The sequence below is a fragment of the Peromyscus maniculatus genome, chromosome 1 (genome assembly GCF_049852395.1).
Source record: "Peromyscus maniculatus bairdii isolate BWxNUB_F1_BW_parent chromosome 1, HU_Pman_BW_mat_3.1, whole genome shotgun sequence".
Lineage (NCBI taxonomy): Eukaryota > Metazoa > Chordata > Mammalia > Rodentia > Cricetidae > Peromyscus > Peromyscus maniculatus.
The window spans coordinates 58,014,198-58,041,248 of record NC_134852.1 but is presented as its reverse complement, the minus strand read 5'-3'; the positions used below and the strand labels follow the sequence as shown (position 1 = coordinate 58,041,248).

The 27,051-nt window shown below is 44.0% G+C and overlaps 1 protein-coding gene across 9 annotated transcripts in view; it reads left to right on the top strand.

Moving 5' to 3' along the window:
* Gas2 (growth arrest specific 2) overlaps window positions 1-27,051 on the top strand; it is a 143,207-nt gene that overhangs the window by 108,758 nt on the left and 7,398 nt on the right. For 4 of the 9 annotated variants that reach the window (XM_042276857.2, XM_016008512.3, XM_042276860.2 and 1 more), the window contains one exon: window positions 3,685-3,738. The exons of 4 other annotated variants lie outside the window; for them this stretch is intronic. In XM_042276857.2, coding sequence (XP_042132791.1) covers window positions 3,685-3,738 — 54 coding nt within the window. Of the gene's footprint in view, window positions 1-3,681; window positions 3,739-27,051 lie in introns of those variants that run through there. One more of the 9 variants, XM_042276880.2, reaches the window with a different exon arrangement.

Here is a 27,051-nt window from a genome sequence, read left to right as displayed (position 1 = left end):
CCCTGTCTCAAAAACACAAAACAAACAAAAACAAGAACAAAAAATTGTCAGATATTTGCTTTAAACAACAAAATGAACATTACATGATAATATGAAATTACAAGTTGGTATTTTTTTCTTCCTTTTGTGGTCTTTCCAACAACAATAGTTTTTGGTTTTAATCATCTCTGCTGGTCTAAATGTGAATTGTGTAGAAGAGAGAGGAATGAAGGAAATGGAGCTATTACATACAGTGTTCTATGTTGTTGAATTATTGATGAGACTCGCTTAGCCTGAGGGGGGAAATCGTGAATTATCTGTTTCTATAAGTCCTGAATAGTCCTTCGGGTGGTGGGGGGTGGGCTTAGGCTGCATATACAGAACACAGGAGACCCATGAAGAAATACACTCAGCCTGGGCCATCTTAGAGCTTGTAGTGAGTGAACACAGACAGACTGGGGGTGGTACAAGTGTCACAGTATTTCCAGTAATCAGTAACAGTATGTCCATTTAATGCTGTTTCCTCTGCAGATAAAAAAAAAAAAAAAAAAAAAAAAAAAGTCAAATTTCTTTCTGGCTTGGTCCCTCAGTCCTTGCCTTGCATTTTCCTCTACAACCTGAATAAGAATAAAACCCAGGCGCACGCCTTTAATCCCAGCACTCGGGAGGCAGAGCCAGGCGGATCTCTGTGAGTTCGAGGCCAGCCTGGGCTACCAAGTGAGCTCCAGGAAAGGCGCAAAGCTACACAGAGAAACCCTGTCTCGAAAAACCAAAAAAAAAAAAAAAAGAAAAAAAAAAAAAAGAATAAAACCTGGCTATCTTGTACTGAATGCAGATGGTGCCTTTCACCTTAAGTCACAAAGCCCTGCAGTGCAGCTCGCTAGAGGGGCCCGTTCCAATATTCTTAGCTAATTGATATTTTTATATCAATATCATTCATACTAATTGATATTTTTAACTTTGCCAGCAACCAATACATGGTAGTAATCATTTAAAATTTCATTGCATATCTTATTACAAAGTAGTCTCCTACCACTGTCTTAGAGGCAAGAATTTGAGGAACTCTTCAGTGGTTCTCAGCCTTCCTAATGCTGTGACCCTTTGATATAGGTCCTCACATTGTGGTGACCCCCAACCATACAATTATTTTCGCTGCTACTTCATAACTGTAATTTTGCTACTGTTATGAATTGTAACATAAATATCTGATATGTAGACTATCTGAAATGCAACCCCTGTGGAAGGGTTGGTGACCTCCAAAGGGATCAACACTCATAGGTTGAGAACCACTGCTGTAGACTGTGGGAAGGACGGGTATAAAATTTTGAGTTGGATATCTGTGTGTTCCTTTTGTTGTTACTGTGGTGAGGAAGGGTTTCTTCTGGCACAGTTTAGGAGGACAGTCCTCCCTGTGGGGGAAGGCGTGGAGGAGAGGGAGCAGCAGTTACACTGTGTCTGCAGACAGGATGCACAGGCATCCGTGCTGGGGGTCAGAGCCATGTCTCTGCTCTCCCTTATACTCAGCCCTCAGTCTGATTCCCCAGACAGCGCGACAGCGCTGCACACATCAGGGTGGGCCTTCCCTTCCCAGTTAAACCTCCAGATGTGCCCTCACAGATGTGCCTAGAGGTGCATCTCCTGGGTGACTCTAAAACCAGTCAAGGTGACAATTATATTCACTATCAGTTGTCCATACGAGAAATCAACAGTCGCTTAAATTTTCTGAAATTATAACATTGAACAAAAAGTTTACGAATAGTATTTCCCATTTTCCCCGAGAAAGCACTACAGGGTAACCACTGTAGTAAAGAATCCTCTGCTGAGTGCAGCTCCCTTGGTGGTGCCAGCTGCCCCAAGTTAGCTTCTCCCAGAGGCTTGTGATCCCGCAGCTGCACACTGGCTACGCCCCTTGCCAATGCCACAGAAATGCCTTTTTCTAGCCCAGAGTTCCTACAGGATAGTTTATGATATAAACAACATTAAGAGAACCATGAATTCAGTGTGAAATTGCATTTGAGATGCATCCATTTAAAGGGTTCTTTAGATTTTTTTTTTAAGCCAACCCATCCAATGTTTCTGTTTCTTTCCCACCAGCCATCTTGGTTAAAATTTCTGTCTTTTATTTTGTGTGTTGGCATTCACCACATTTTCCCTAAAATCTATTCTCACAGACCATGGAGGGCAGAGACAATAGACTCTTTTTCAGGCTTCACTGAAAAGCAGATAAAGGGCAGACCAGGTTTCTTATTTGTCTCAAAACCTTTGCAGTGGGCAGAAAGTCTCCAAAGCTCCAGACCACAGCAGTAATACTGTATACAACACTATGCCAACTTATCTCCATCTACATATGTATCATCCAGGGCTGTTACCAGCCCAGGAGTTGTTTTGGCTACTCATGGTGCTTTAAAGTTCTGGATTATTATGGGAAATGTAGGCTCTCTTTGGGCATGCGGCTTTGTTGGTGACACATTGCCTCACTACCTGAGAGGACTCAGGATAAGCACCACTGCCCATGTGCTGAAGGACTCAGTGTAAGCCAGACTTTAGCTTCACAGAGGGAGGCTTTGCAGACAACCAGGCACATGTCCTAAAGCTCCACTCACAAATGTTCACAGCTAACGTGACACGTGACTCAGGGTCTTCAGCAAGGAGGATCTCCTTCCACACGCAGGGATCACGTTCTTCTTGTATGCATTTTCTCAACATGTTGTAACAACAACAGAATTATTATTCATTTAGCATTCCAGAGGAGCCGGAATCTCAAGGTTATCTTGGCACCAAAGATATGAATAGGCTCTTCAGAGGCTGGTGCCGAACTCTGGTGGATCTGCTGAGTAATACAGATGCCTGTTTCCACTGAGGGAAGACTAAAGATGAAATGCTCAGAGAGTAAAGTGGAAGGTGACCTTGACAGCTAGCCGACCAATAGAACTGCAGCCCGTTCATATCCAGTCATAGGAATGGAAAGTCTCATTTCCCAGAGGTGACTCAGCTTTCCTCCCACACTGTGCTTATGCAGAAAGCCTGGGCTGCTAACTGCAACTCCCACTCCCATTGAACTCGTCACCAAATTGCTCTTCAGATAGAACAGATGTCTCCTCATAGCCCTTATGACCTTGGACTGTCCCAAAATACATTTGCGTCACGACAGAAGGGCAAGAAGTGAGATAACACTTACATGGCACCCAGCTTTGTGGTGTGGGGCCTTTCAAAGAGCAGGAGTCTGACATGGTGGGGCAGGAAATCCGACCATGGTGGCATGATCCTTTGCCTAACGTCTTTCCTAGACTTCTTATAGGCATCCTCTGGGCTGTGGTGGTGTGTGTGGAACTGAGACCTACACCTGGTGTCTAGCCCCCAGGGAAATTCTATCCTCACTTGCTTCCTTTGTTTTGGAACAGGAGACCATGGGACTCCAGAAAAGGGGCTGTCCTGACATTGCACTTGAAACACCGAGATTCAACGTAGTGTGTGCTCCCCGGAGAAGGAGTGCCTCTCTTTCCTCAGCCACTGTGACCCCCAGTGCTGTAAAACATCTTCCACTGCAGGCTTTAAGGAGATGATAGTCATTCTTACTGAACCTAACCAAGAGCTTTCTTTAATCTTGTCCCAAAGGACCGGTTTGCATTTTTAGGTGCTGTTGGTTCACCGTCTGCAGTGGGGATGGGGAGTGTGTGATGAACCTGTATCTTCTTGTTTCAGTAGGGTCTGCATAGTTGTGCCTATGTCTCCACAGCCAAAGCGAAGCAGACCCTGAAGGTAATCTCCTAGATGGTTAGACCGCACCTCTCCCCTTTGCGTTCACTGTAGAGCCTTGACCTCCAATCAGACAAGGGCAGCTGGGCATGCAGGGTTGACAGTCATACATTTTTTTCAGTCAAATAGAAAACATTGTTTTTCCTTGATTTTCCATATTGGTAAATTTTTAGAAATTTACTGTAGGTAGGTGGAAGGTAATAGCATGGCCACATTTTGTCTTCTCAGCAAGACTTCCTCACTCAGATGCTCTTAGTTAGAGACCTTATTACTCAAGTCATCTGGAAGTGTAAGCCTGGGGCTTGCTTCTGTACACTGTATCGTTTTACTTTTTGCTGACATTTAAATAACAGACTTTTGCAACAGACACCATTTAATTGGAATGTTTCTACTCCACGCGTGTACACAAATTCACTTCTATACCCTAACGTACGTGGTGCGGCTTTGTCACATTTCTGTCCAGCACCATTCCGAGTTCGGATGCAGCCGTCACACTTGCCACCATGCTCTCCCAGCGCACACATGCCCTGGCCTGACTGTCATGTTGCTTCTGGGGTTCAGAAGGAACAGGTTCTAGGTTGAAGTCCTGAGTTTGCCAGTGAACTCATTTTCTATATTTTTTCTAGACAAGAATATGATCTAAAAAGAACAGTAAACTTCAAAGAGCTCTGTCTCATTCACAGAAATACATAATATTTCTTAAAGAAACTCTTGTAATTTTTCTTTTCATGAGGCAGTTGGTGTATCTCAGAACTAATTTGTGAGAAAACTAATTTCTAGAGAGAACAGTTAAATGCCTCTTCCATACATCACACATTCCTCTGTTTGCTTACCGTATGTATGTGTGCATGTACACATGCTTATGTATGTATGTGTGTGCATGCATATGTGCTATTGGATGTGTGTGCACATGTGCATATGTGTACATGTGTGTGCATGCATGTGTGTGTGCCTAGCTGTCCATATCCATGTGCACATGGCTGTGTGCATGAGTAGTACATGTATGAGGGCATATGTGTGTGTGTGTTTGTGTGTGTGTGTATATCTTTTTAAACAATGTGCATATTGAACTAGAGAGATAAGAATGTAATATGAAAACTTAGGACTTTTCCCTTTTTAGAGATAGCCTTTGAATGAATGGATTCTAAGAAAGCAGGATTGTGTATGGGAAGTTTGTAGTGGAGGTGGCATTTTGGTTCTTTGGCAGCAGCTGGATCCCTTTGGGGCTTAAGCAATGTGCAGGATCTGTTTGTTCTTGCTTCTCTGCCATCGTTTCCCCCAGAGATGACGACAGAAGGGCTCCACCCTGACCTGGATGCCTTGCGCACTGTTTTGTCTAAGCACAGACACCGAATGATGATCCCAGTAGTGTTTTATGGAAGTTACTAAGATCAGAGGCAAGGCTGTTTCCTGTTCTTCTCCAGAGACCATGCTATGCTCAAAACGTGTGTGGGGGTGAGACTCAAGAGTTGGCCCTCTTCTAGGCCTACAACACTCCTTTCTGGGTCAGCTCTCTCTGGATTGAACCTGAAGCTAAGAGAATGCCATGAGCTTCCTACACAGTGGGCAATAAACATGGTTATGAAGATGTGCACACTGTAGAGCCCAAGGATGAAATTAATTTTCCAATCTCTGCACAGGATCAGCCACCTGACTCTTCTTCCTCCTGTCCTGGAAGCTGTGGACTGCAGCTTGTCCTTTGTGGGCATCTGCACTGTGGCCTGGAGTTGGCTTGACCATTGAACTTTTCCAGCTTCCGTGGAAGGCTCATCAGGGTCTCTTCATTTCTAGGTCTCCTTACATCTCTGCCTACTTGCCTGTTTTCTATGCTTCATGGTAAACCACTTTCCACAGACTGAACTCACTCCACTCATTTGCCGCTTAGATCCCGTGCCCCCTCAGCATCCACTCCTCCTGTCTGGGCCACCATGAACTTGCCGTGTCTGTACAGGGCTGGAGCAGCAACCCTCCCTTGAGCTGACCCAGCAGGGCATGGCCCCGTCTCGGAATTCTTGCTGCCTGGACATTCTCAGTTAGCATATCAGTGGTCCATTTTCTATGCTTCACATGGTCCTTCAGAGTCTCTTGTGCTTTCCGCCTACTACACAGAGAGCCACGCCATGTGGCTTATCTTTATATTGTTCTGACTTTCTTTAAATGAATGGCTTTCATAACAAGATGTATTTTGATTTCATTACAAGGTGTGTTTTAAATCAAAATAAGAAGTACTTTAATCAAATGATTTGAAAGCAGAACATTTTAGTATTTAACCAAGTGGCCCCCAGTTGAAGTTCTTGAGAGAGTGCTTACAGTGGTATTTGGTGCATTGACTTCAGGAACCAGGGTTTCCTTGGGAGAGACATCAACATAACATCTGAGGGTTAAACTTGAGATGTGTCTTCATTAGTCTTTTATGTGATGCATTTCTTGAGGTTAGATTCCTGGTGGGTGTCCCAGAAGAGTTTTTATGAGGAGTCTGGAAGGGCCATTAGGAAAAGATAAAGCCTAAAAATATGCTCAAGGGAAAAGCAGATGGCAGTCAAAACCTAGAAAAGACAGTTCCCATCAGGGCTGGAAAGGTCCTGTAGAAAGACCCATCAGGACAGAAAAGATGGAATAAGGGATACGAAGATACAATCAGACCTTATCAAGCCTGTTGAAGAGCAGCCTTGAGCCCAGAGCACAGGGGAGGAGGGGTGATGAGAGACCAGTGTGGAAGGGAGATAAGAGCCCGGCAGACACACATGGGAACTCACAAACGCCTTCCTTTGCCATAAGAACATTGACTTTCTTTTGAAGCATATGGAGAGTTTAGAGAACTTTATAGAATCAGAAAAATATGAACAGGTGAGATTGTCCATAAGTCTGGTCGCATTGTAGAGAATGAACCAGAAGTGTGGAGGCTGGAGAAATGCTAGCCAGCCATATTGGGCTGGGTAATGTGTGTATCAGGACTGTGGCCTCTTACCCAGGATCTCCTGCCGATAAAAGTTCCCTCTCTAGGGGCAGCAGGATGACTGAGTGGGTAAAGGTGCTTGCTGCCAAGACTGATGACCTGAGTTTCAGCTGACGAGCTGAGTTTGATCTCCAGGACCCATAGGTGGACGGAAAGAACCAGCTTGTCCTCTGACCTCCATCCACATGCCTGAACATACACACACACACACACACACACACACACACACACACTAAAATTGGTGTCACAATCCCATAGGTTCAGCTTTCCCCCTAAACATGGGGGCTCCTCAATGTGGAACCCATTGGGGCCATCTCTGCACCTCACCAACACCTGAGACACAACATATTGGCACTGGTTGCTCCTGCACCCATCTGCTTGGCAGGTTGTAACTGGCTGTTTCCAGTAGGTTGTGATTTCCAGTAAGGAGATGCTTTGGTGAAAATTTTACACAAAATAGAGTTGCTGACTACTCACAGAAACTAAAAACAAGAATGGTCGAAAATAGCATTTTTATTCTTTATAGAACCAGAACTTTTTTTTTTTTTAATCTCTGGGTAACATCAGTTGACAAGAGTCAAATAAATTAACAGAAATCATCATAAAGTGACGTTCCTATCAACGAGTGTTCAGGAGTTTCTTACTCCAAGTTCTTTTTCTCCAGATGTTGCCCAGACCATGCAGTCCCAATTTGCCTGGTGATTTAGCATGTGTTTCGCTTAGCATAACATGGCTATAAAAAATGTGCTGCTCTGCCCCCTCTAAGCTCCACAGTAAGCCCATGGCATTTATATTAAAACTTTGCCTTGTGCCAAAAATCCTCTCTGGAGTATTCTCCAGCCATTTACAAATTTCTCAACATGAGTTCATTATACACATACCCAGAAGCAGTGATTCCAGATGTGTGGCTGAATTGAGAGCTTCACATAGAAGTTGATACATTTTCCTCTTAGAAAGTCTGCGAACTGTTCATAACCTGCAGATATTGTGCACTGACTATGTGCCTGGCATGGGTGTTATGAACAGGGTAGTGAACAAGGCATGTCTTCATCTCCAGGGAGTGGGAGAAAGGCAAACAACACCCAGATCGATGGCCAAAGAGTCAAAGTCCAGATATACTGATTTTTAACTCAAAGCACATGGTTTCTGTCACAACTGCTCCATTCTCTTGTTTTAACTATAATGGGTAATCAGTTAGCATGGCCATGTTCCAATAATATTTTATAAACAGTATGATGGGCCAGATTTGTCCTCTGGCCATGGTCTTTCATGTTCTATCATAGATCACTGACCAATGTCATCTTAAATGCCAGTAAGAAAGAAGACACAGGAATAGAAGAACCAACCACAGTCAGTCTGATGGGTGATTTTGAGGTCTGTGGGTCACTTTGATTGGGTGGTTTGGAGATCAGTGGGCTGTTCTAATTGGGAGGTGGTTTGGAGGTCTGTAGGTGCTCTGACTGGGTGGTTTGGAGATGTGTGGGTGCTCTGATTGGGTGATTTGGAGGTGTGTAGGTGCTCCAACTGGGTGGTGTGAAGGTGTATGGGTGCTCCGACTGGGTGGTGTGGAGGTGTGTGGGTGCTCTGATTGGGTGATTTGGAGGTGTGTAGGTGCTCCGAATGGGTGGTGTGGAGGTGTGTGGGTGCTCTGATTTAGTGATTTGGAGGTGTGTGGGTGCTCCAACTGGGTGGTGTGGAGGTGTGTGAGTGCTCCGACTGGGTGGTGTGGAGGTGTGTGGGTGCTCTGATTGGGTGGTTTGGAGGTGTGTGGGTGCTCTGATTGGGTGGTTTGGAGGTGTGTGGGTGTTCTGATTTAGTGATTTGGAGGTGTGTAGGTGCTCTAATTGGATGCTTTGGAGGTTTTTGGGACACCCTGATGGGTGGTTTGGAGGACTGTGGATCACTAATTTGATGGTTGGAGGTCTGCAATTTGGGTGCATGAAGAAAGAAGTTTTGTCAACATTGCTCATTTATTTTTCCCTTAAAATGTAGGTAAAATTATGAAATTTAGACACTACAGAATTAGGAGAAGGCAGGAACCATGGAATGTGGAAAAGTCAGTGATTTAATGAGTATTACTCTGTAACTGCAGAGAATTTCATAAACAAGCCCTCTAGGCAGCCTCAGTCATCACTAACCGTGCTTACCTCTGCATTCAGAATGAGGTTCTCACCATCACTGAGGACACGCAACCTTTACCACGATGGCTCTCTTTCCGCTCTATCATGGTGGACCTGTGGAGAGCGCTTGGTCTGGTTTCTGTCCTGGCTGCCTCATTTGTTGTTGTCCTGCTGTTCATGCATTCTGACTATCATGTCATCATTTTGTGAGGATCAGGAAAGTTCAAAGGAAGTACTGCTAGGATTCTAAGAAGAGCTCAGAGTCATGGCTGCCTTGTACAGTGCATCAGTCCAGGCCGGCTGGGCATGTGTGCCACATTAACTAAGGGAGAGGAAGGACATACTCCTGCAATTCACATCTCTCTGACGAGATTTGTGGGGTTCTCTCTGTTGTGGGTGCAGTTGTCGTCAAGTGCTGATCCATAAGCAAAGCCGAGGGAGGGTTCACATTTAACAATGGTGTGCAGCGTTTGTGTTGGGAGGCTGACGTCCGAAGGCAGGAGGTATCTCCTGAGTGTAAGGAGCTGCGTGAGCTCCGTGACTTTAGAAGACTCGGACCCATCTGCAAGAGACTCAAGATGAACACAGAAGAAATAAGACCGAAAGTGAAGGTGCCCGGCTGATTTGAACTAGATTCATTCATTTTCTTGACAGAATTTGCTGAGTGCTTAGAATAGACTTGGCACGTTTTAGATATTAATGGACGTAGACTTGTGAGACCAAAGTATAGAAGATTCGTCTGGAAAGCCTTCCCAAAAAAGGTTTCGGAATCTATCAGTATCTTGAGATCTGATGCAGGAGAGAGCTTTTTGAAAGGAGTGCAGTATGTATGTCTAAGGAATGGGGTAAACTCAAAAGCAGCAAAGGCTGGGGAGAGTGCCGCAGGAGTCCGAGTGGGGGGCCCATTTGGTGAAGCTGGGGAGAGTGCCGCCCGAGTCTGAGTGGGGGGCCCGTTTGGTGAATCTGGGGAGAGTGCCGCCCGAGTCTGAGTGGGGGGGCTGTTTGGTGAATCTGGGGAGAGTGCCGCCCGCCGGAGTCCGAGTGGGGGGCCCGTTTAGTGAAGCTGGGGAGAACTCAGAGAAGGGCGCTGTGTCTCCGTCGGTTCTCTGTAGATGCACAAAGAAGGGGAGTATAATGCAAACAGCCTTGTTTCCTGTCACTCATAACTCTGGAGACCCAGGGTCGGGGAGTCACCTCTGGTGGTGCAGTGTCGCGTGGAACAGGAAGTTCACATGTGTGTCATTTCCTCTCTCTCCTTATTAGAAAGCCACCAGTATTGACTCCCAGGTCTCCATCTAATGACCTTAACCTGACTGTCCTCGAAAAGACTGCCCTCTAAACACTGCCATCATGTTAATATTCCACCATATTTATAACATACGGTAGGGACAGAACTCAGCATCAGTTTGGGAGAGAACGGACCACAGCAAGGAAAAAGATGGATTAGAGATAAGTGTGGAGGAACTTGATGTAAAGCCAATAAAATGACATTCTGATGTGTGGATTTTACACCACAATTAGAGAGATGATTAAGTTGAAAGAAAATAACCAGACAGAGGTGTGTATAAATTATAGTTCAGGGGTGGCAAGACGACTTAGCAGGTAAAGATGTTTGTCACCAAGACAAACATGATGACCTGTGTTCACCCCCAACACTCTCGTGGTAGAGGAGGGCACCATCTCCTAAACATTCTTCTCAAACTCCCAAGTGTACGCTATGGCATGTATACGTGCCCACTCCCTACACACAAGTAAAGACGTGGACATTTGGTGCAGCTGGTTTCTGAGGTCGTGTGCTTCTTCCAATCGTTTGCTGCATGACCCTGATCAAGCTCTTCATTCTGTCTGTGCCTTGTCTCCATTGCAAACTGTGACACCCCTTTTTCAGAGGGCTGGTCATCCACTCATCAGCGACAATCCACAAATTAATCTTCTGGTTCCTAAGAGTTGAGCTGTGAAAAGACAGGACCCCAGCCTTTAAGAGGTCCTCTTCCAATAGAGATGCAGCTGAGGGGCAGACACAGACAGTCATCTAAGGTTCTGATGAGGTCAGAGGAAGTAGTTCGTCAACTAGATAGGAGCTCTAGAGTGACCCAGTCGTCCTAACCGGTGGCCTCTCCCTGACAAGTGTCATCTGCTGAGGAGGGGCTTGTCTTAAGAAAAAAATCAGCTCAGATGTAATAAGAAAAATAAAGATTAGGGTTGGTTTATCTGAAAACAGCCACTTGTATTTGAGCATCTCTGGACAACGCTGCCAACTGAAGCACACAAACCCACTCTGTGAACACTTGGTTCGGTCTGAGGTTAACAATCCCTGCTTCAGGAGTGATGCTGCCCTCTAGTGGCCTCCAGCGGTCACTACACACATTCACAGGCGGGTCTCTGCCCCTTGCCTATACCAAGGAGCACAGTGACGTTCTGTTAAATGCATTCATATTCTTTACTGAAGGGGAAAAGAATGAGAAGCAATTCTGGGATGGTGGCTACTGTTTTCCTGAGGATAAATATATTTATTTTCGTAGCCGAGTGGAGTTGGAAGCAAGAACAGAGCTTGCTCTGTTGGGCAAGATGACTTGCATGTTTCAGTCCGGTCTGCTCATTATATAAACTAGGGGAGACAATGGTCCCATTAAGGCTTATCTGTTTTTCACTTTAGTATTGTTTCTTTGGCAGTATAAAAAAAAAACCACCTTAGATTCAGAGAATAATTTTATTCTGTGGTGTGGGTATAAATTCTTTCTCCTCACCCACAAAAAGATTCTGAAAAATGAGTCCCGGAATGCTTTCTGTCCCACACCCTGATCCACATTCTCTGTGGAGCCCATCCCCCTAGTGGAGAAAGTGATGGGGGAGGCAGAGAAGAGTGAGGGTTAGCCCTCCAGACCCTGGCTCTGAGCTAGGTGCCTCCATCCAGCATACCATGCTGTTTCCACGTGAAGTGCCTTGGGGAAATCATTCTTCTTTCCGCAGTGGGTCTCCTCTGTCTGCCCATGTACCCATATACCAATGTCATCAACATTATTTGTATTGCTGTTGTTGTTATTTCAACCTGTCTCTCCTCCAGCAAGCCCCAGTTTCTCTGGGTTGGGGCTTCATTAGAGGAGCCTCTGCTCCAGGGTTCCTCGCAGTGGACACCTCACCCTTTCTTGAAGACATTCATGATGCTGCAATGCATGATGGTGTGGTCTTGTTTTTCAGTGTTGCAGAATTTAAGGTTCAGTCTTCATTGCACTTGATGAATGTTCTGTTCTATTTCAGTGTCTCCTCACTGCACCCCGGCTTTTGCACCACACCAATTCATAATCATATATTAAATGAGTTGTGCTAAAATGAAGCAATATGTACTTATGTACTTGATGCAATAGAGAACTTTAGAAAGTTCTGGAACTGTGAAGATAAAGATGTGGCAAGATCATGTCAATGACTAGGGCCAGGATTGGCAGATATAAATGAATGAAGTACTATTGACTTAGAGAAGATAAAATGTATTTTTTATCATGCAGTTTCTGATTGTGACACTGTTCTCCAGAGAATCCAGGAACTCAGTTTCTTCCCTTCACCACTCTATAGAGCTGGTGGGTCTTAGACATATATGGTCCAGAGTAGCAGTGTCTAGGAGGAAAGATGAAGAGCACATGTGGACCCCAAAAGAAGGTTCTGGAAATGTCACTTTTCTGATTCCATCTAATTCACTGTAACCAAAGCCTGTGGCCATATCTAGCTGACATCATGGGAAAAGTTTAAAAGTAAAAAGTAGGCTTTGATCTGCATCTGGAGAAAGAAAAATGATGCCAGGAGTTGCCTGATCATTACCAGAAGTCCAGGAAGGACACCACAGTGACTAGGTACCTGTAATGACTATGTGGCTGGCCACTAAACACTACCTCAACCCTGGAGTTAAGGTGTTGACTCTATGATTCGTGACAGAAATGAAAAGGATGAGAGTCAATAATAGTCAAACCAATTTCTTTTGAACGTTATTTTAAAGGTTTTATTTTTAGTTTTGTGTATGTATGTGTGTGTGTGTTTGTGCATGTGAGTGCAGTGCCCTCGGAAGCTAGAAGGGGGCAGCTTCCCTGGAGTTGGAGGTACAGGCAGTTGTGAGCCGCTGACTGTGGGTAATGGGAACCAAAGATGGCTCCTCTGGAGGAGCAGGAAGAGCAGTGCATGTTCTTAACCCATGAACCATCTCTCTAGCCCCTTGAGTGCCCTCTATTTCTTTATTTTTGTCTTGTTTTGCTATTTTGGGGGAGTACATGTAGGAGAGATACCAGTCAAGGATGGTTTTAATAAGGATTGGTATGTATTTATGGTAAAATGTATTCTCTTTTAAGCAACTTAATTGTAACTTGGACTCAAGGCTAAATCTGGTCAGCTATCTGTGTCTATAATTTTTAAATAGGATATTAATGAAATAGTAAGTATGATTGAGAAATAATAAAAGAATTCTCACAAAAAATTTACTGTTACTTAATATCTAGTGGTTTTCAAGGCACTGCAGACTAGAGCATGTGATTTTACAGTGTGTCCTGCAGCCTAGGCAGATTGACATATGGGAGCCTGAGACATGAACAATCAGCCTAGAGACAGATGATCTGTAAGTGGCAGGGTCAAGACTGAACCATGTTCACGTGGTATTAACTCCCCGTTCTTTCTTTGGACCTGAGGAACCTATCAGAGCCTGAGAGGGGAGTGTAGAGGAGTGGAGGGAAAAAATGACGCCTCTCCTCTGTCCCTTTCTTAGGAAGCAGGCAGTTCAGGAGGGAACGTGTCTGTGAGATTTACATGCATAGCTAGTTCTCAGGCAGGCTATAAAGGGAGTCTGGCTTAATAACTACACAAGACAGAAGGGCAGGGTGACAGAGCATGTTGCCTTTGATAAGTAAGGGAAACCCTGCACTCACCACCCTGTGGTCTACCCTGGGGTGTCACCAAGCAACCAGGTGCAGCTTGCTCTGAACTCTGAGCTATTCACAGAGGCGGAGGGTCTCCGCGAAGGCTCTTCAGAACTAGCCCTGGTAGAGAGCAAGATTAAATGACATGGAAGGGCACGATGGCCCCTGTCACAGAATGTTTCCTGGCACAGGTCCTTGTGCGGCTGTTACAGCTAGGCACATGGGTGCAGCTGCCGCTTGGCCTGACCTAGAATTTCTTATTCAAGCTTTAATTAAAATCTCTAGCAAGAGCTGTCTATCATTTCTATTTTGTTATTTTTCTCTGTCAGAGAAAAAAGCATGGTGTGCAGCCCTTCTCGTGTGGCTGTGTTGCCTTTGTTTCTGTAGGAGGGCTCCGGCGATCCTTCGATAACTTGTCGGTTTGTACTGGGAATCTCAAAAGAAAGAAAATCATAATCGGTGGGCAGACTCGGAGCAGAAGATAAGGGAATTATAAGCATCAAGGTTTATTTTGAACTCATCATAATACATTATTGATCAAGTCAAAAACAAAATATCAGCAGGAAATCATTTTTATAATCGTCTCCCATTGAAGTTGCATAATTCTTGGTCTTGAGCTTGGAGAAAGAGGGACCCTAGGTTAGAAAATAAAGCGCATTTGTATTTCACCAATGATAAGGATGCTTTGGCTAAAAAAAAAAAATTGGGTCAGATTAAAACAGCAATTGATTCCTAATGCAAGTCAGTTGGTATTCTGCATGGTGTGTACATTGTGCACATTTTTGATTGATTAAGGACTATGTTACTTCTTAAGAAGTGAACTTGGCTGAGAAATTCTTTCACCATGATAATGTAGAATAACACAATTATTTTTACTAAAATGTAATGTGGACCTGGCATTGTTTTGTCAACCTGAGTAAGTTCTGAAACTTCTGTGAGCGGGATTCATGATATCTAGGATATATTGTTGTGAAAATCAGAGGAGACGCTAGGTTGTAGCTTTACTCAGGAGACTCTTATAAAGGACAGTGAGCATCATCATCACCATCATCATCCCTTCATAATTATCACCATCATTATCACCTTCACCATCATTATCACCACCATAACTTCTATTTCCCTCCTCATCGTCATCACCATCACTGTCTTCATGTTCATTATCACCATCCCCATCATAATAATTGCCATCACCATCATCACTATCTTCTTAATTTCTTCAAACCTCCATGTTGAAAAAGTAGAAGGATCCTTTAGTTCCTAACCAATCGATAACCACTGTTAATGCTCAATAAAGTTAAGACCCAGCTGGTCTGGGTTTACAGTCTCTATTAAAAAGCCAACTTGGGAATATTATCCTGTAAGGTTACATTCAACCTTATATATACAGTTACAGTCAACTTCAAGGGGTTGGTATTGAATTGAAGGTATCTAAGGTACTTTCACACTCGGAGAGTTTACATTTTTGATGTTCAATCTCTTCAGCTCAGCCATACACAGTGGTGTGTGGCAGACTACTGATCTTCTGTAACCTAAATTTTCTTATTTATAGAATAGATACAAAATAGCATTCTTTCAGACTATTTGGCATAAAGAGCCAAGCATGTCAGAGAAATTGCTCATGCTGCATCATCTAAACTTTAGATTCATTTGGTCCTTCTTCCCAGTCAAAGCTTGCTAAGTTACTCACATGCTAGTAGCCCCAACTGTGTATGCTCATGTTCTGGAGCATTTCTTCAGTCCTAATCTCAGAGTAACATTCCATCTAAAATGTTCTCAAGTTGTTTAGAACTTCCGTGTGTCTTCTGTCTTCTACTCCCATTTTAGACCTTTAACCATTACACCTGATTTCCTAAACTCACTGTTGCCTCTGACTGCTAGGACTGGGGTCACAGTTTAGACTTATTTGCTGGCTACTCTATCTTCTAGGGTGACTAAGAGGTTGCTGTAAGCCTGATATAACAAATTCCGTGTCACACTGTGAGAACACCCTCATGGATAGAGGAAAAGAGGAAAGTAAAAATAGAAGAGCTCTATCATACTCTAAACCAGTGGTTCTCAGCCTTTGGGTTGTGATCCCTTTGGGGTGGATCAAATAAATGACCCTTTCACAGGGGTCACCTAAGACCACCTGCTTATCAACAATTTACATTACAATTCATAACAGTAGCAAAATTACAGTTATGAGGTAGCAATGAAAATAATCTTATGGTTGAGGGTCACCACACCAGGAGGAACTGAGTGTATTAAAGGGTTGCAGCATTAAGAAGGTTGAGAACCACTGCTCTAAATGCTGTGTCTCCATTGAATGAACACCAAAAATGCCTTGTTTCATGTGAGCTGGGGGTGCTTTCTCATCCAAGTACAGCCTGTGTTGGTGATTACATCATCGCCAAGGGAGAAGAAAATCAATCAGAAAAACAAAACCAACAAAAACCTCCACTCAGCTCACAAAGTGCATCTCTAGTCTGCATAGGAAATGAAGGTCAAGTGCACACGGCCTGTGGTGTTCTGCCACCCCCTCATTTTCCTCATCCTGGACGAGGGAGTCTGTTCTCTGACTCACTCTGACGCATGACCCCATTGGCAAATGCTGTTCCTCTCTCCTGATACATCTTACTCTACTGGAGCAGAGATAAAGAGGGAGTGCCAGAGGGCACTGAACCACAGATGTATAATCTTCAGGAATGAGCTAGGCCAGCATACAGCAATGGACTTGTTGATTTTAGGACTTTGTTGGTATGTTGGGGGTCAGGAATGCCTAGGCACCTCCACACCTATGCCTTGGCAGATTGTATGAGTTACAAGGTCCTTTGCTACAGAGGCCTCCACCCTGGCTTTGTGATTGCTTTTGCAGAGCTTGGGTGTTTGGCTCAGATTTCTGCTACCTAAAGTACTGGACAAAGGGCCATCTTCCACCTGACGGGTGTTCAGAAAGCCTTCCAGTTCCCCTCTTCGGGGAATAAGAGTCTGTAGGAAGGTGACCAGCCAAGAACTTGTGAAGGGTTGATTTACTGTTATGGGGGAGATATCATACAATGGGAACTGATTTTTATGGTAATACAGAGAATGTTGTGTGTGCTGACCTTAACTGAGTCTTAACAGAGAGGATTACAGTCATACATGTCAGACTTCCCTGAGACTTTCGGGAGGTAGTTTTCCATGGAGAGATTTAGTTAAAATTAAAGCAGGCCAAACCACAACCCCAGAAACTTACAGTCTTGTCTTCCCAAAGATAGATCCTGCTGGTGAGAGCTCTACCTCAGCAGTTTAAAACACCCATCATTTCATCTTAGTCCCATTACAGCAATCACCATGCTTGCTGGTTTGTGTTTCTGAAAGCACATCTGCATTCCTACTGGTTGAGTTAAAAAAGGCACAAAGGAACTTCAAGTTAACACTATAAAGGTTATTTTTAAGCACGAGCCTTAGAAACACCTATGGATAGTCTAAGAGTTCCTTGAAGTGGGTTTTCAGGATTAAGCAATCAGATTAGTCCTGTGTCCCGTCACTTCATAAGTTACCCAAGCCCTTGTCTGCTGGTTCGCAGACAGACACCACTTACTCATGATGCAAGAAGTAATCACCTGTCCAGTATGCAGAAGGGTTGGCATTTGGTAAGAGTAATATAGGTAAAGTTAGCATTAATAACTCACATGTAAAGATATGTCTAAGACACTGTGCCTCTTAGGACTGAGAATGGACCCTAGGCCTTCATGCATGATGGATAGTTCTGTGGGACTGAGCCACATCCCCAGCTACTCGGACGGAACATTGAACTGTAGCCATGAATTCCAGTGCTGCAGTTAATGTGAGCTTGATCAAGTTGCACCATAACTCTGACCCTTAGCTACTAAACCACAAACGAAACAGCGAGCACCTTCCCTTGATGTTGACCAAAGCGTCGGCTGGGATAAAGTGCTCCGTACTAAGCAACCCATGCTGCAGTTACGGTACTGCGTTCACTGTAATCATAGAGTTAATTATGTGTTATGTGTACAGTTTACATACATGTGCACATATATCATTAAACTACATATTTTGTATTTATTTATAGATACATTTGCTTTCACACAAAGAAGTATTCAGGAGTGAAAACTAGATTCACTCTGAAAGCATAATAGCTTAAGCGTTTGAGCTCAGTAAAAACAAACAATGATGCACTGGTGAGAGGCGTTGAGGGATGACTGTTGACTTCTTTTGAGTAGACAGAATCTCAACAAAGCAGCACTAATTCTTTTTCTTTGCGCATGGACAAACCCGCATACTTATGTGCTGCTGCCCCCTACTGCTTAGACTCAGTAACTACAGTTCTGCTGTGACCACTCTTAGAAAGCTTATGGGTACCTGTTTGTCTCCCTCCCTTCCTCTCTCCTCCCTCCCCCTCCTCTTCCCTTCCCTTTCCTCCCCTCTCTTCCCCTCCTTTCCTCTCCTTCCTTCCTTTAATTTAATTTCATCATTGAGAATCTCCTACATGAGTACAATGCATTTTGATCATAATCAACCTTCCCCCTCCCCCTTCAGCTTCAGCAGGGCCACCCCCTCCCCTTACTTCTAAAATGCAAAGTGTCTCTTATTAGGCCTGGGGATGTGGCTCATTGGTAGAGCTCTCACCTAGCAGATGTGAGGCCCTGGATTTTACTGTAGATGCAAACCACAAAACACCACACGACCCAGCAAAACCAAAGCCAGAAAGCCAGTTATTAGATACTTACTCATCACACTAGGCCTGTTTCTCTGAATCCTCACTACACCAGGACTTGCCTTGCTTTTTTTTTTTTTTTTTTTTGAAACAGCCATTACTTTGGTGGATGTGTCTGTGAGAGTGTATTGACTCGCTTTTCTTTTTAAAATATGCAACAATGAATCTGCAGCTGGTTCAGGGTATTTATTGGCTTCTTGCTGGTTATGAGACTCATTCTGTAAGGAGTCCAAGTGTCTCTAAGGTGAAACAGCACGCATCTCCTTACAGCTAGAAAGAAGGCCTCCTTCCAACAAGGCCCACCTGCTCTACCTCAGAAAGGATTGTGCCATTACATCTTTTCTGTTTCCATATTGTTGAAATGTTATTTTTTGAGTATTGCGTGATAATTATCTCAAAGAGTATGAGTGACCCTCAAAGAGAAATGAGGAAGCATGAGAAACAAAATGATGGTTGAGGTTGGGAAGATTAAGATGTAGATTGTGCATGCTTTTCAGGAAAGGTTTCCACACAAGTGGAATCCTCCATATGAAGCACTCACTCATTTGCTGCCAAACTGGGAGTTGAAACTCTATTGACGTACAGATGGTTCCTTGTTGGACAAGTACATATCTTGTCGTCCCCCCTCCCCACTGGGAGAGTCAAACGTTTGCAGACATCGCTACATGCCAGGCTGGGGCTATGGCTCATTGTTGGAGTGTTTGTTTAGCACTCATCAAGCCCTGGCTTCATCCCTAACACTGTAGAAACTGGGCATGGTGGTGCACAGCTATAATCACAGAGATTGGGTTAGAGGCAGGAGGATCAGGAGTTGAAGTTTTCTTTGACTACATAGCAAATTTGAGGACACTCTGGGCTGTGAGAGAGAGGGGGAGGGAAAGAGAGAGAGAAAGACAGAGAGAGATTAATTGATTGATTTCTAACTGCCCCCCTTGGCTGAGAACTAGAATAGAAAATCTCTCTGTGATAAGTATATATAAAGAGTAATTCTATATTTCAACTAGTTTAAGGTTTGCAGTAACTGGGGACACATCTTGTATGATCCAGTGACTTGCTAGAAAATTCCATCAGTCTACTCAATTATTCAAGGATTCATGTATGTGGTGGAGTTGGAATCAAATGATAGCAGGTGATGAGTTTAGGTTTGCAGGGTTCCACCCAGTCTCTGGGCGCCTCTGATGACAAGGTCTCTTTCATTTTCTTAGCCATCATCACCATGCACACTGCTGTGCCATCTTCAGGGAGCCTAACACATCATGTTAGAGTTATATTTCGGTCACATGCCTGTGGTCACTTCCCACTGCCTGGTTGTCACACACACACACACACACACACACACACACACACACACACACCACACAAAGCTTGCTAGAAAAAGATTCCTCTTGCACAGGCTGCTTGGTGGTCACTGCAGTTTTTAGTTTCCATTGGACATACTTCATGAAATTGCATGAAACAGATTTTTTTTTTTTGCTGTGGGTTAAATGTATAACACAGTTAATGTTCAGGGATCAGTTGTGGCTACCATGGTTCCTTGATATAGTGACCTATTAGAGACAAAGGACCTATCTGCGTTCTGTTCTGCTGTCCTTAGTATAATGTTAGCTTCTTCATATTCCTAGTATATTATTTTTCATATTCTTAGTATAATATTAGCTTCACATATTCCATTATGTGGCTGCTGCAAGCTGGAGCTGGAGTCACCACATCTGAGTTTCAGAATGGAAAAAAGGAATAGAGATGACCAGGACTTCCTTCTAGCCATCTCCATATGGCTTGTGGGTGAGGAGTGCCACATGGTTACCCAGCTGCGAAGAAACCTGAGAAGCTGAGTCTTTCACTTCCCCTCCTTTAGAATGGAAACCAAAGGAGAGGACGTTAAGATCAGGTGTGAGTCTGTGACCCTAAAATGCATTTCAAAGACTCAAAATGAGTCTCCATCTCTCGGCTCCTGGACTTGCCACCCATGGTCTTACTCATGTGTGTCCACTTGCTGAGGTCTGTTTACATAATGGACTGTTAGAATCAATAAAGATGAGGATGGAGTCACTATCTTCTCTGTGATAGGCCCAGGAGTTAACATACTATTTGTTAGGCAATAGTTGCTTAGTAAATACTGTTTGAAGAGTGAATAAAGAGAGAGACACCGAACGTTGGGCATTCGATAGGTAGACATATGTGGTCTTGTACTAATAAGTACGTCTTTTGTGGTCTCCACTGTCCTTTAGGAGATAGAGGAAAATAAATAAATAAATACAGCATAAATAGGTTTCAAATCATTCTCTATGTCCTTGGAAGTATTATATTCTCTTCAGGGGGGAATGACAGTGACCAGGAAATCATGTCGTTTGTCTGATGCTGCGTTAGACTGTCACACAGAGGGAAGAAAGCGAGAAGTCGTGATGAGACGCTTTCCTAAAGTAGAGACAGCGGTGGAAGGTTTTCCAGGGAAGGGCAGTTCTACCTCACAGTACAGCCGAGGAGGAGGAGGAAATAGCTGAGGCTTGGGTTGGAAGATAGGAATGGCCCTCAGAGGGCTTCCTGTTGTGCCGTCCCCTCCCAGGAACTGCGTAAGCCACCTATCCACTCACTGACCCTTGTGGGCTGTCACAGGGACAACTTAAAATTAGAAGCATTTGGCTACAAATCCTGACCTTGAAATACCACCAGCACCCACTTCTGGTTTATGGAATCCTAGGATTTGGAAGTTTGTTCTTGGAGATGCATAATTAGGAGTCTGAGTAAAGAATGAAGGGATTTTGTGGAATGTCTCAACTTATGTACCTGAACAAGGCTCTTGCACAGGTTGGGAAGAAGACAGAGAAGTCAAGAAGCCACCTCAGGCTGGGCTGTTATCAAGCCCTGTGGACTTCAGTCCTCTGCCACAGGTTTCTACGTTCCTGCTGTCATAGCTCAGGTTGGATCCTTGGTGTCCCCTTTTCAACTGATCTGCCTTCCTTTCTGGAGCTTCTACACACAAGACCTTTCACCCTCACAGACTAATCTGAATATATTCCCAGTGTCCTCCTGTGCAAAGGTTTATCGGAGCAAGCCCGACACATGTATGCAGGAGATGGTTAAAATTACGTTATAATAAAAAGAAATTTAAAATATGGTCCATACAGAGAGACCTACTTTTGCTGTATAGTATCAAAGGAAATTGGAAATAAAACAGCTATACAAATGGACTTCAGAAGGGAAATAAAAATAGCATCCAGAGCAGAGGTAATAACAAAACTATAGTGCTGAAGAAACTCAGGCAGAAATAACAACTGCCAGAGATCAGATAGATTCCAGATGAAAAGGGACAAAAGGTGGATCAGTTAAAATTAACCTCCTTTCCAAAGGCCTCATGGGGCATAGGAGAGATGTGGAAGAAAGGGTGGTGAGGTTGACCTTTGAGAATGCATAGATGAAGAAGACACTGAGAGACTACACCGTGGGTTTTTGTTAGTTAGTTAGTTAGTTAGTTAGTTAGTTAGTTAGTTAGTTAGCTTGTTTGTTTTTCTAGATAGGGTTTCTCTGTGTAGCTTTGGAGCCCATCCTGGAACTCACTCTGTAGACCAGGCTGGCCTAGAACTCACAGAGGCCGCCTGCGTCTGCCTCCTGAGTGCTGGGATTAAAGGCGTGTGACAATGCCGCCCGGCCACAGTGGGGATTTCTGTGGAACTGTGTGAGGGGGGAGAGGTGGAGAAAGGAAGCATCCTCTGCATTGACACCAGAAAAGTGAAGAAGCGTATAGCTGCTAGTGTCACAGGATGAAGGCCCTTCCTATGGGTGTCCATTGAAGGTGCATCTCAGCCACCAGATCTCATGGCTGAGGTCTTGTGGACCAACAGCTATGATGTTAATTGTAAAAGAACCAGTGGCCCAAGGATGCAACAGTCATGCCCATTAAAGAAATCTCTATTAATAGTAGCATGCCCAAAAGAAGAAAGTAGGGGATCTTAGATATGAAAATTATTAAAGTGACTTTAACATAATTATAAAACATTTGCTTTAATTTTGTTGTATGAGCTGGCTAGATACTAAGACATCATGACTCAAAGTTATATAAATAAACTTAAAGACACTAAATTAAAGAGAAGAATGCACTGAGACAATAAGAGGGAGGCTGGAGAGATGGCTCAGTGGCTAAGAGCATTTACTGCTCTTGCAGAGGGTCAGGGCTCAGTTCCCAGCACCCATGCTGGGTAGCTCACAACTGCCTGCCACTCCAGCTCCAGGAGTCAGGTGAATTAATTTGGCCTCTGCAGGCACCTGTGTTCATATGCATGTACCTGTACACAGGCACATAATTAAAAATAATAAATGTAAAGAGATAATAGGAGAACGTATCCAAGTGAATTGGTCCCAATGCTGTCTTCACCCAAGGCTTCTGCTACAGACAAGGGTGTGGTTTCCTGCAGTAACAATGGGAGAGTTCTTTTAGCAAGCCAGGATGAGTCTCTGTAAGAGGCTGTTAAGTGAACAGACACATTGCTGAGGCCAGCTGAGTGGGAAGGAAAGCTTAATGGCTAACATGCTCAGTCACGTGGAGACATGAGTGTTCCCCCTGATCATTATCACAGTGAACAGGACACAGGAAAGCTCCTTCACTCACTGAAGAAGACAGAGTCCTGCAGGGAGTTTCTCACTGACAAGTTCCTGAGTTGTTGCAAACAGAAACGTACTTTTTGTTGCATGGAGTAGGTTGTTGGGGAGAAAAAGGAAGTGGGTGGGGAAACCATGCCTTAAGATTTGTAACATGGGGGCTGGAAAGAGGGCTCTGCTGTTGAAAGCTAGTACTGCTTCTGCAGAGGACCCAAGTTTGGGTCCCAGCACCACCCTCTGGCAGATAACAATTGCTTCTAACTCTAATTGCAAGGGATCTAACACCCTTTCTCTGCATCTGAGGGTGTCTGTACTCAGATATCCATGCACACACTAACACATTCGTATATGCCCATGATTAAATATGAAAAGAAATATTTTTAAAGAGTTATAAGATGGACATTTAATTGTTTATTATTGTGTGTATGTGGGTGTCTTGTCTGCATATATGTACATGTTTACTGTAGAGAATTTGAATGTATGTGGAGCATTTCTGTAAGGGCACACATGTGTGTTACATGACTGCTGACTTGAGGAGTTTATGGGCAAAAGTGTAGACAGGGGAATACAGAAATGAAAAATTGTGGACTCACAAAATAGAAGACCTGGCAGAAAGTGCACACTTCTAAATAACAATATTGACTAGAACTTCTAAAGGTGAAGATAAATTCAAGAGCAAAAATGTCAGGGCGCCAGTTCCGAGAGCCTGTGTGTGAAAAGTGAGCACTGGGTTTCTGGGCATTCCCTCCTAAGGGCCTGAGTTATATGCAGCATTATAAACAGGACTGTGCCTTTCTCCCTGTGGGAGACTGAGTGACCATGTGGAACAGAAGTCTCATTTATACGCTAACATGTGACCAGCCTTGTGAGAGCAGACAGGGATGAATTCTCAGTTCTCTATACTTCAGATGCAAGAAGACAGAACAATGTGGAGAGGCCTCCAATCTCTACCTACTCCTCTGGAGAATGAATGGTGAGATATGACTATTCAATAGACTTTTGATTCAGAGCCGATAAAACTCTGTAGAGGAGACAATGATTTGGACTGTGTAGAAGATGAAAACAAAGGATTTTTGTTATGCATCTGTCATCTAGGGTTGGACACCCTGTGGTCAATCATTTTAGGCATTTGACCAGTTGCCAAGTTGTGGATTTCTGTGATGGTCTCCACCTGCTGCAAAAAGAAGTTTCTTTGAGGAGGTGTGAGACACACTTCTCTCTGGGTATAAGGACAAGTATTTAGAATGCAGTTGGGAACTATGCTAGTTTAGGAAGGTGGCAGAATGGCAAGAGTAGGTTCTTCTCACCAGCCACGGGTAGTTAGCCAAGTTTACGGTGCCAGGCATGGTTTCCCTCCTATCGAGTGGGCCTTAAGTCCAATTAGACAGCCGCTGGTTACCCCTAAGAAACGAATGCCATCCTTGGGCATATCTTGCTCTTCTGGCTGTGGTTATGGCTCATAGACTTTACAGCTGGTTAGAAAATATAAAAAATAAAAGTACTTTTGAAAGACCATATATATGAAGGAATTGTTTACCTATTCATTGCTTAATGAGAATGGTTTATAAATTTCTTCTAATCTCATGGACTATCTAGTCATTAAGACTTTGGAAGAATTTGCCAAAAAAATATTCTAGGCTGAAAATGATTTAGAGATGGAGGTAAACAGAAAAGAAAACTTTGACCCTGAGAAAGCTTGTTTGGTACCTAATAGGGTTAAAGAAAACATGGTGATACAGTAGGGAGAAATAGGAATCCTGGTCTTGGAATGAAGGTGGGTGGAAGAGAGGCCCTGGAGGTATAATGTAAGATGCATCTTCCAGAAAATGGGAGGGTAAAGCACTGGATCAGCCATGCCAAGGACTTATCCAAGGGTTCTGAGATGGTCTCTGTGCTGATGGGAAAATTCAAATGATAAGAATATTAAAAATAATCTTAAAATAAGCAGTATCAGAAAGGATTTGTAACCACAAATTCCAACTGACCTGTTAATAAATAAATTTGTGGTTAGGTGGTCAGATTGCTCCATGATCCAAAACTCAAGTGTGTTAAGGGGGGTCCAGCAGCGTCAGTAGTTCATGGTGAGTTCAGGAGAAGTTGCATCCTAACTGTCACTGCCAAGCTGAGAATATACTCAGGAAGAAGGGGGTGACTGTGGTAGCTCAGGGAAGATAGAGAAACTTGGCCCGAGAGGAGCACAACTGTGGAATCTTCCCTCCAACCCGCAATGTGAAAAACTTCCTCACGTCCTAAGCAGTGAAGACCCACATCATCACTGTCTGGGTTGGCAGTGAGCATTTGACTGCATTTACTCTCTGGATCCCCAGGCCATCTTCCATCCTGTGTTCTGCCTTCCCCCACTCACCCAATCTCAAGTTGGAGTAACTCTGGTTCCATTTCTGCAGATGTCGCCCTTCTCTTTCCTGCTTGGCAGAGCACATTCAGTCTGTGGGAACAAACAGCCCTTACACAGAGTGCCATGCCATTATCTTTTCAGCCACTCTTCCGTCCTCATCTGATGGACGTAGCAGGCCGTTCTAAAACCTAAGTAGTTCCAGGAATATTTGTCTAGCTTCTTTTGGAAAGTCTCCCCTGCGGGCTTGTAGCACCACCTGTCTCATCCTCTTTAAGTTAAACTCTTTCTGCAGTTCTGAGGGTGGAACCCAGGGCTCGTGCACACTGAGCAAGCACCCTACCACTGCCCACATCTGTAGCTTTACCTCTGGCTTCTGTGTTCTGAAAATGTGTCCATTTTCTAATTTGAAATTTTATCATCCCAAAGTCTGTCTCTTTCCCTGTCCCTGTCCCTGTCCCTGTCCCTCTCCCTCTCCCTCTCCCTCTCCCTCTCTCCTTGTGGTTTTATAGCATTTTATTCTTTGCCTTTCTTTTGGATGGGTCATTGAAGGAAGGGACACTTTCAAACATTTTGTCAAAGCAAAGAATTAGATGCTTTTAGAAATACTCAAATTTCCATTTTAGTAACTGAAACCACTGACAAGTCCATCGTGTTTTCAGAGTATCTGTGCTACAGACTCTGCTGTTCCCATTCGAGAACCAGCAGGTGCCAACTGTACACCATTCTTGAGCAGCAACGTTGCCCAGCACTGAATTTTGGCTCTTCCCTGGCTCACGCTGGGTTTAGAAGACATTATGGAATTGGGGTTGTATCAGCAAAATATGGTGTTATCCAGGGAATATTTTGTTTTGTGGTGTGTGTGTGTGTGTGTGTGTGTGTGTGTGTGTGTGTGTGTGTGTCTGTGTCTGTTTGTCTGTCTGTCTATGTTGCTGCTGGAGCCTGGCTCCAGTCCTTGAATAGATTTCTATCTTTGCAGCAGTTGAATTCCTGTCTACTCTGGAATAAACTGGCTACAAACCCTTCCTCTAGACAACCCTTCCCCTCCCACCAGTGATATTCTCACCTCTCTGCTTTCACTGTGCTGACTGTCCTATAAAATATGTATTATGACATTGTCTTCTCTGTAGCTGTAATTAGATTGCAGCTAAGCCCTCATAATTGCATCTGGGCCAGAGCTGGGAAGAAGGATGGATGCCTTACATAGGGAGGCAGCAGGAAATGACAGGAGCTGGTGCTCAGTGCTCCCACACAGTCTCCAGCCGCTGCGGCTGGAACATTCTCCCAACAATCACTTATATGTCTTCTGTGAGCTGCTTGTCTCATACTTGCTGGCAGAAAGAAGTTTCTGGAGCCATGTGTCTCTAAATGAGCCTCAGAAATTTACATTTCTTCTCAGAAGGAGATAATAATAACAACAACAACAGGCCAGATATATTTCCTTTCAAGCCTCAGTAGAATCTCTGACACAAGCCCTATTCCTGTTGGGGGACTGGCTCTCACTATCTGGGACATTGCAATAGTTCAGCCTTCAAATAAAGGCATGGGGGGCTATATTACCCCGATGTATAATTCTACAGAAGAGGCTGGGCCACACCACTGGTCATCAGAAGCCAAGTGTGCTGTGAGTCCTAAGTCATGCCTGAGGCTCCAGGTCCCTCCAGATAGAGGTAGCAGTAATACCAGCCTGCCAAGGTGGA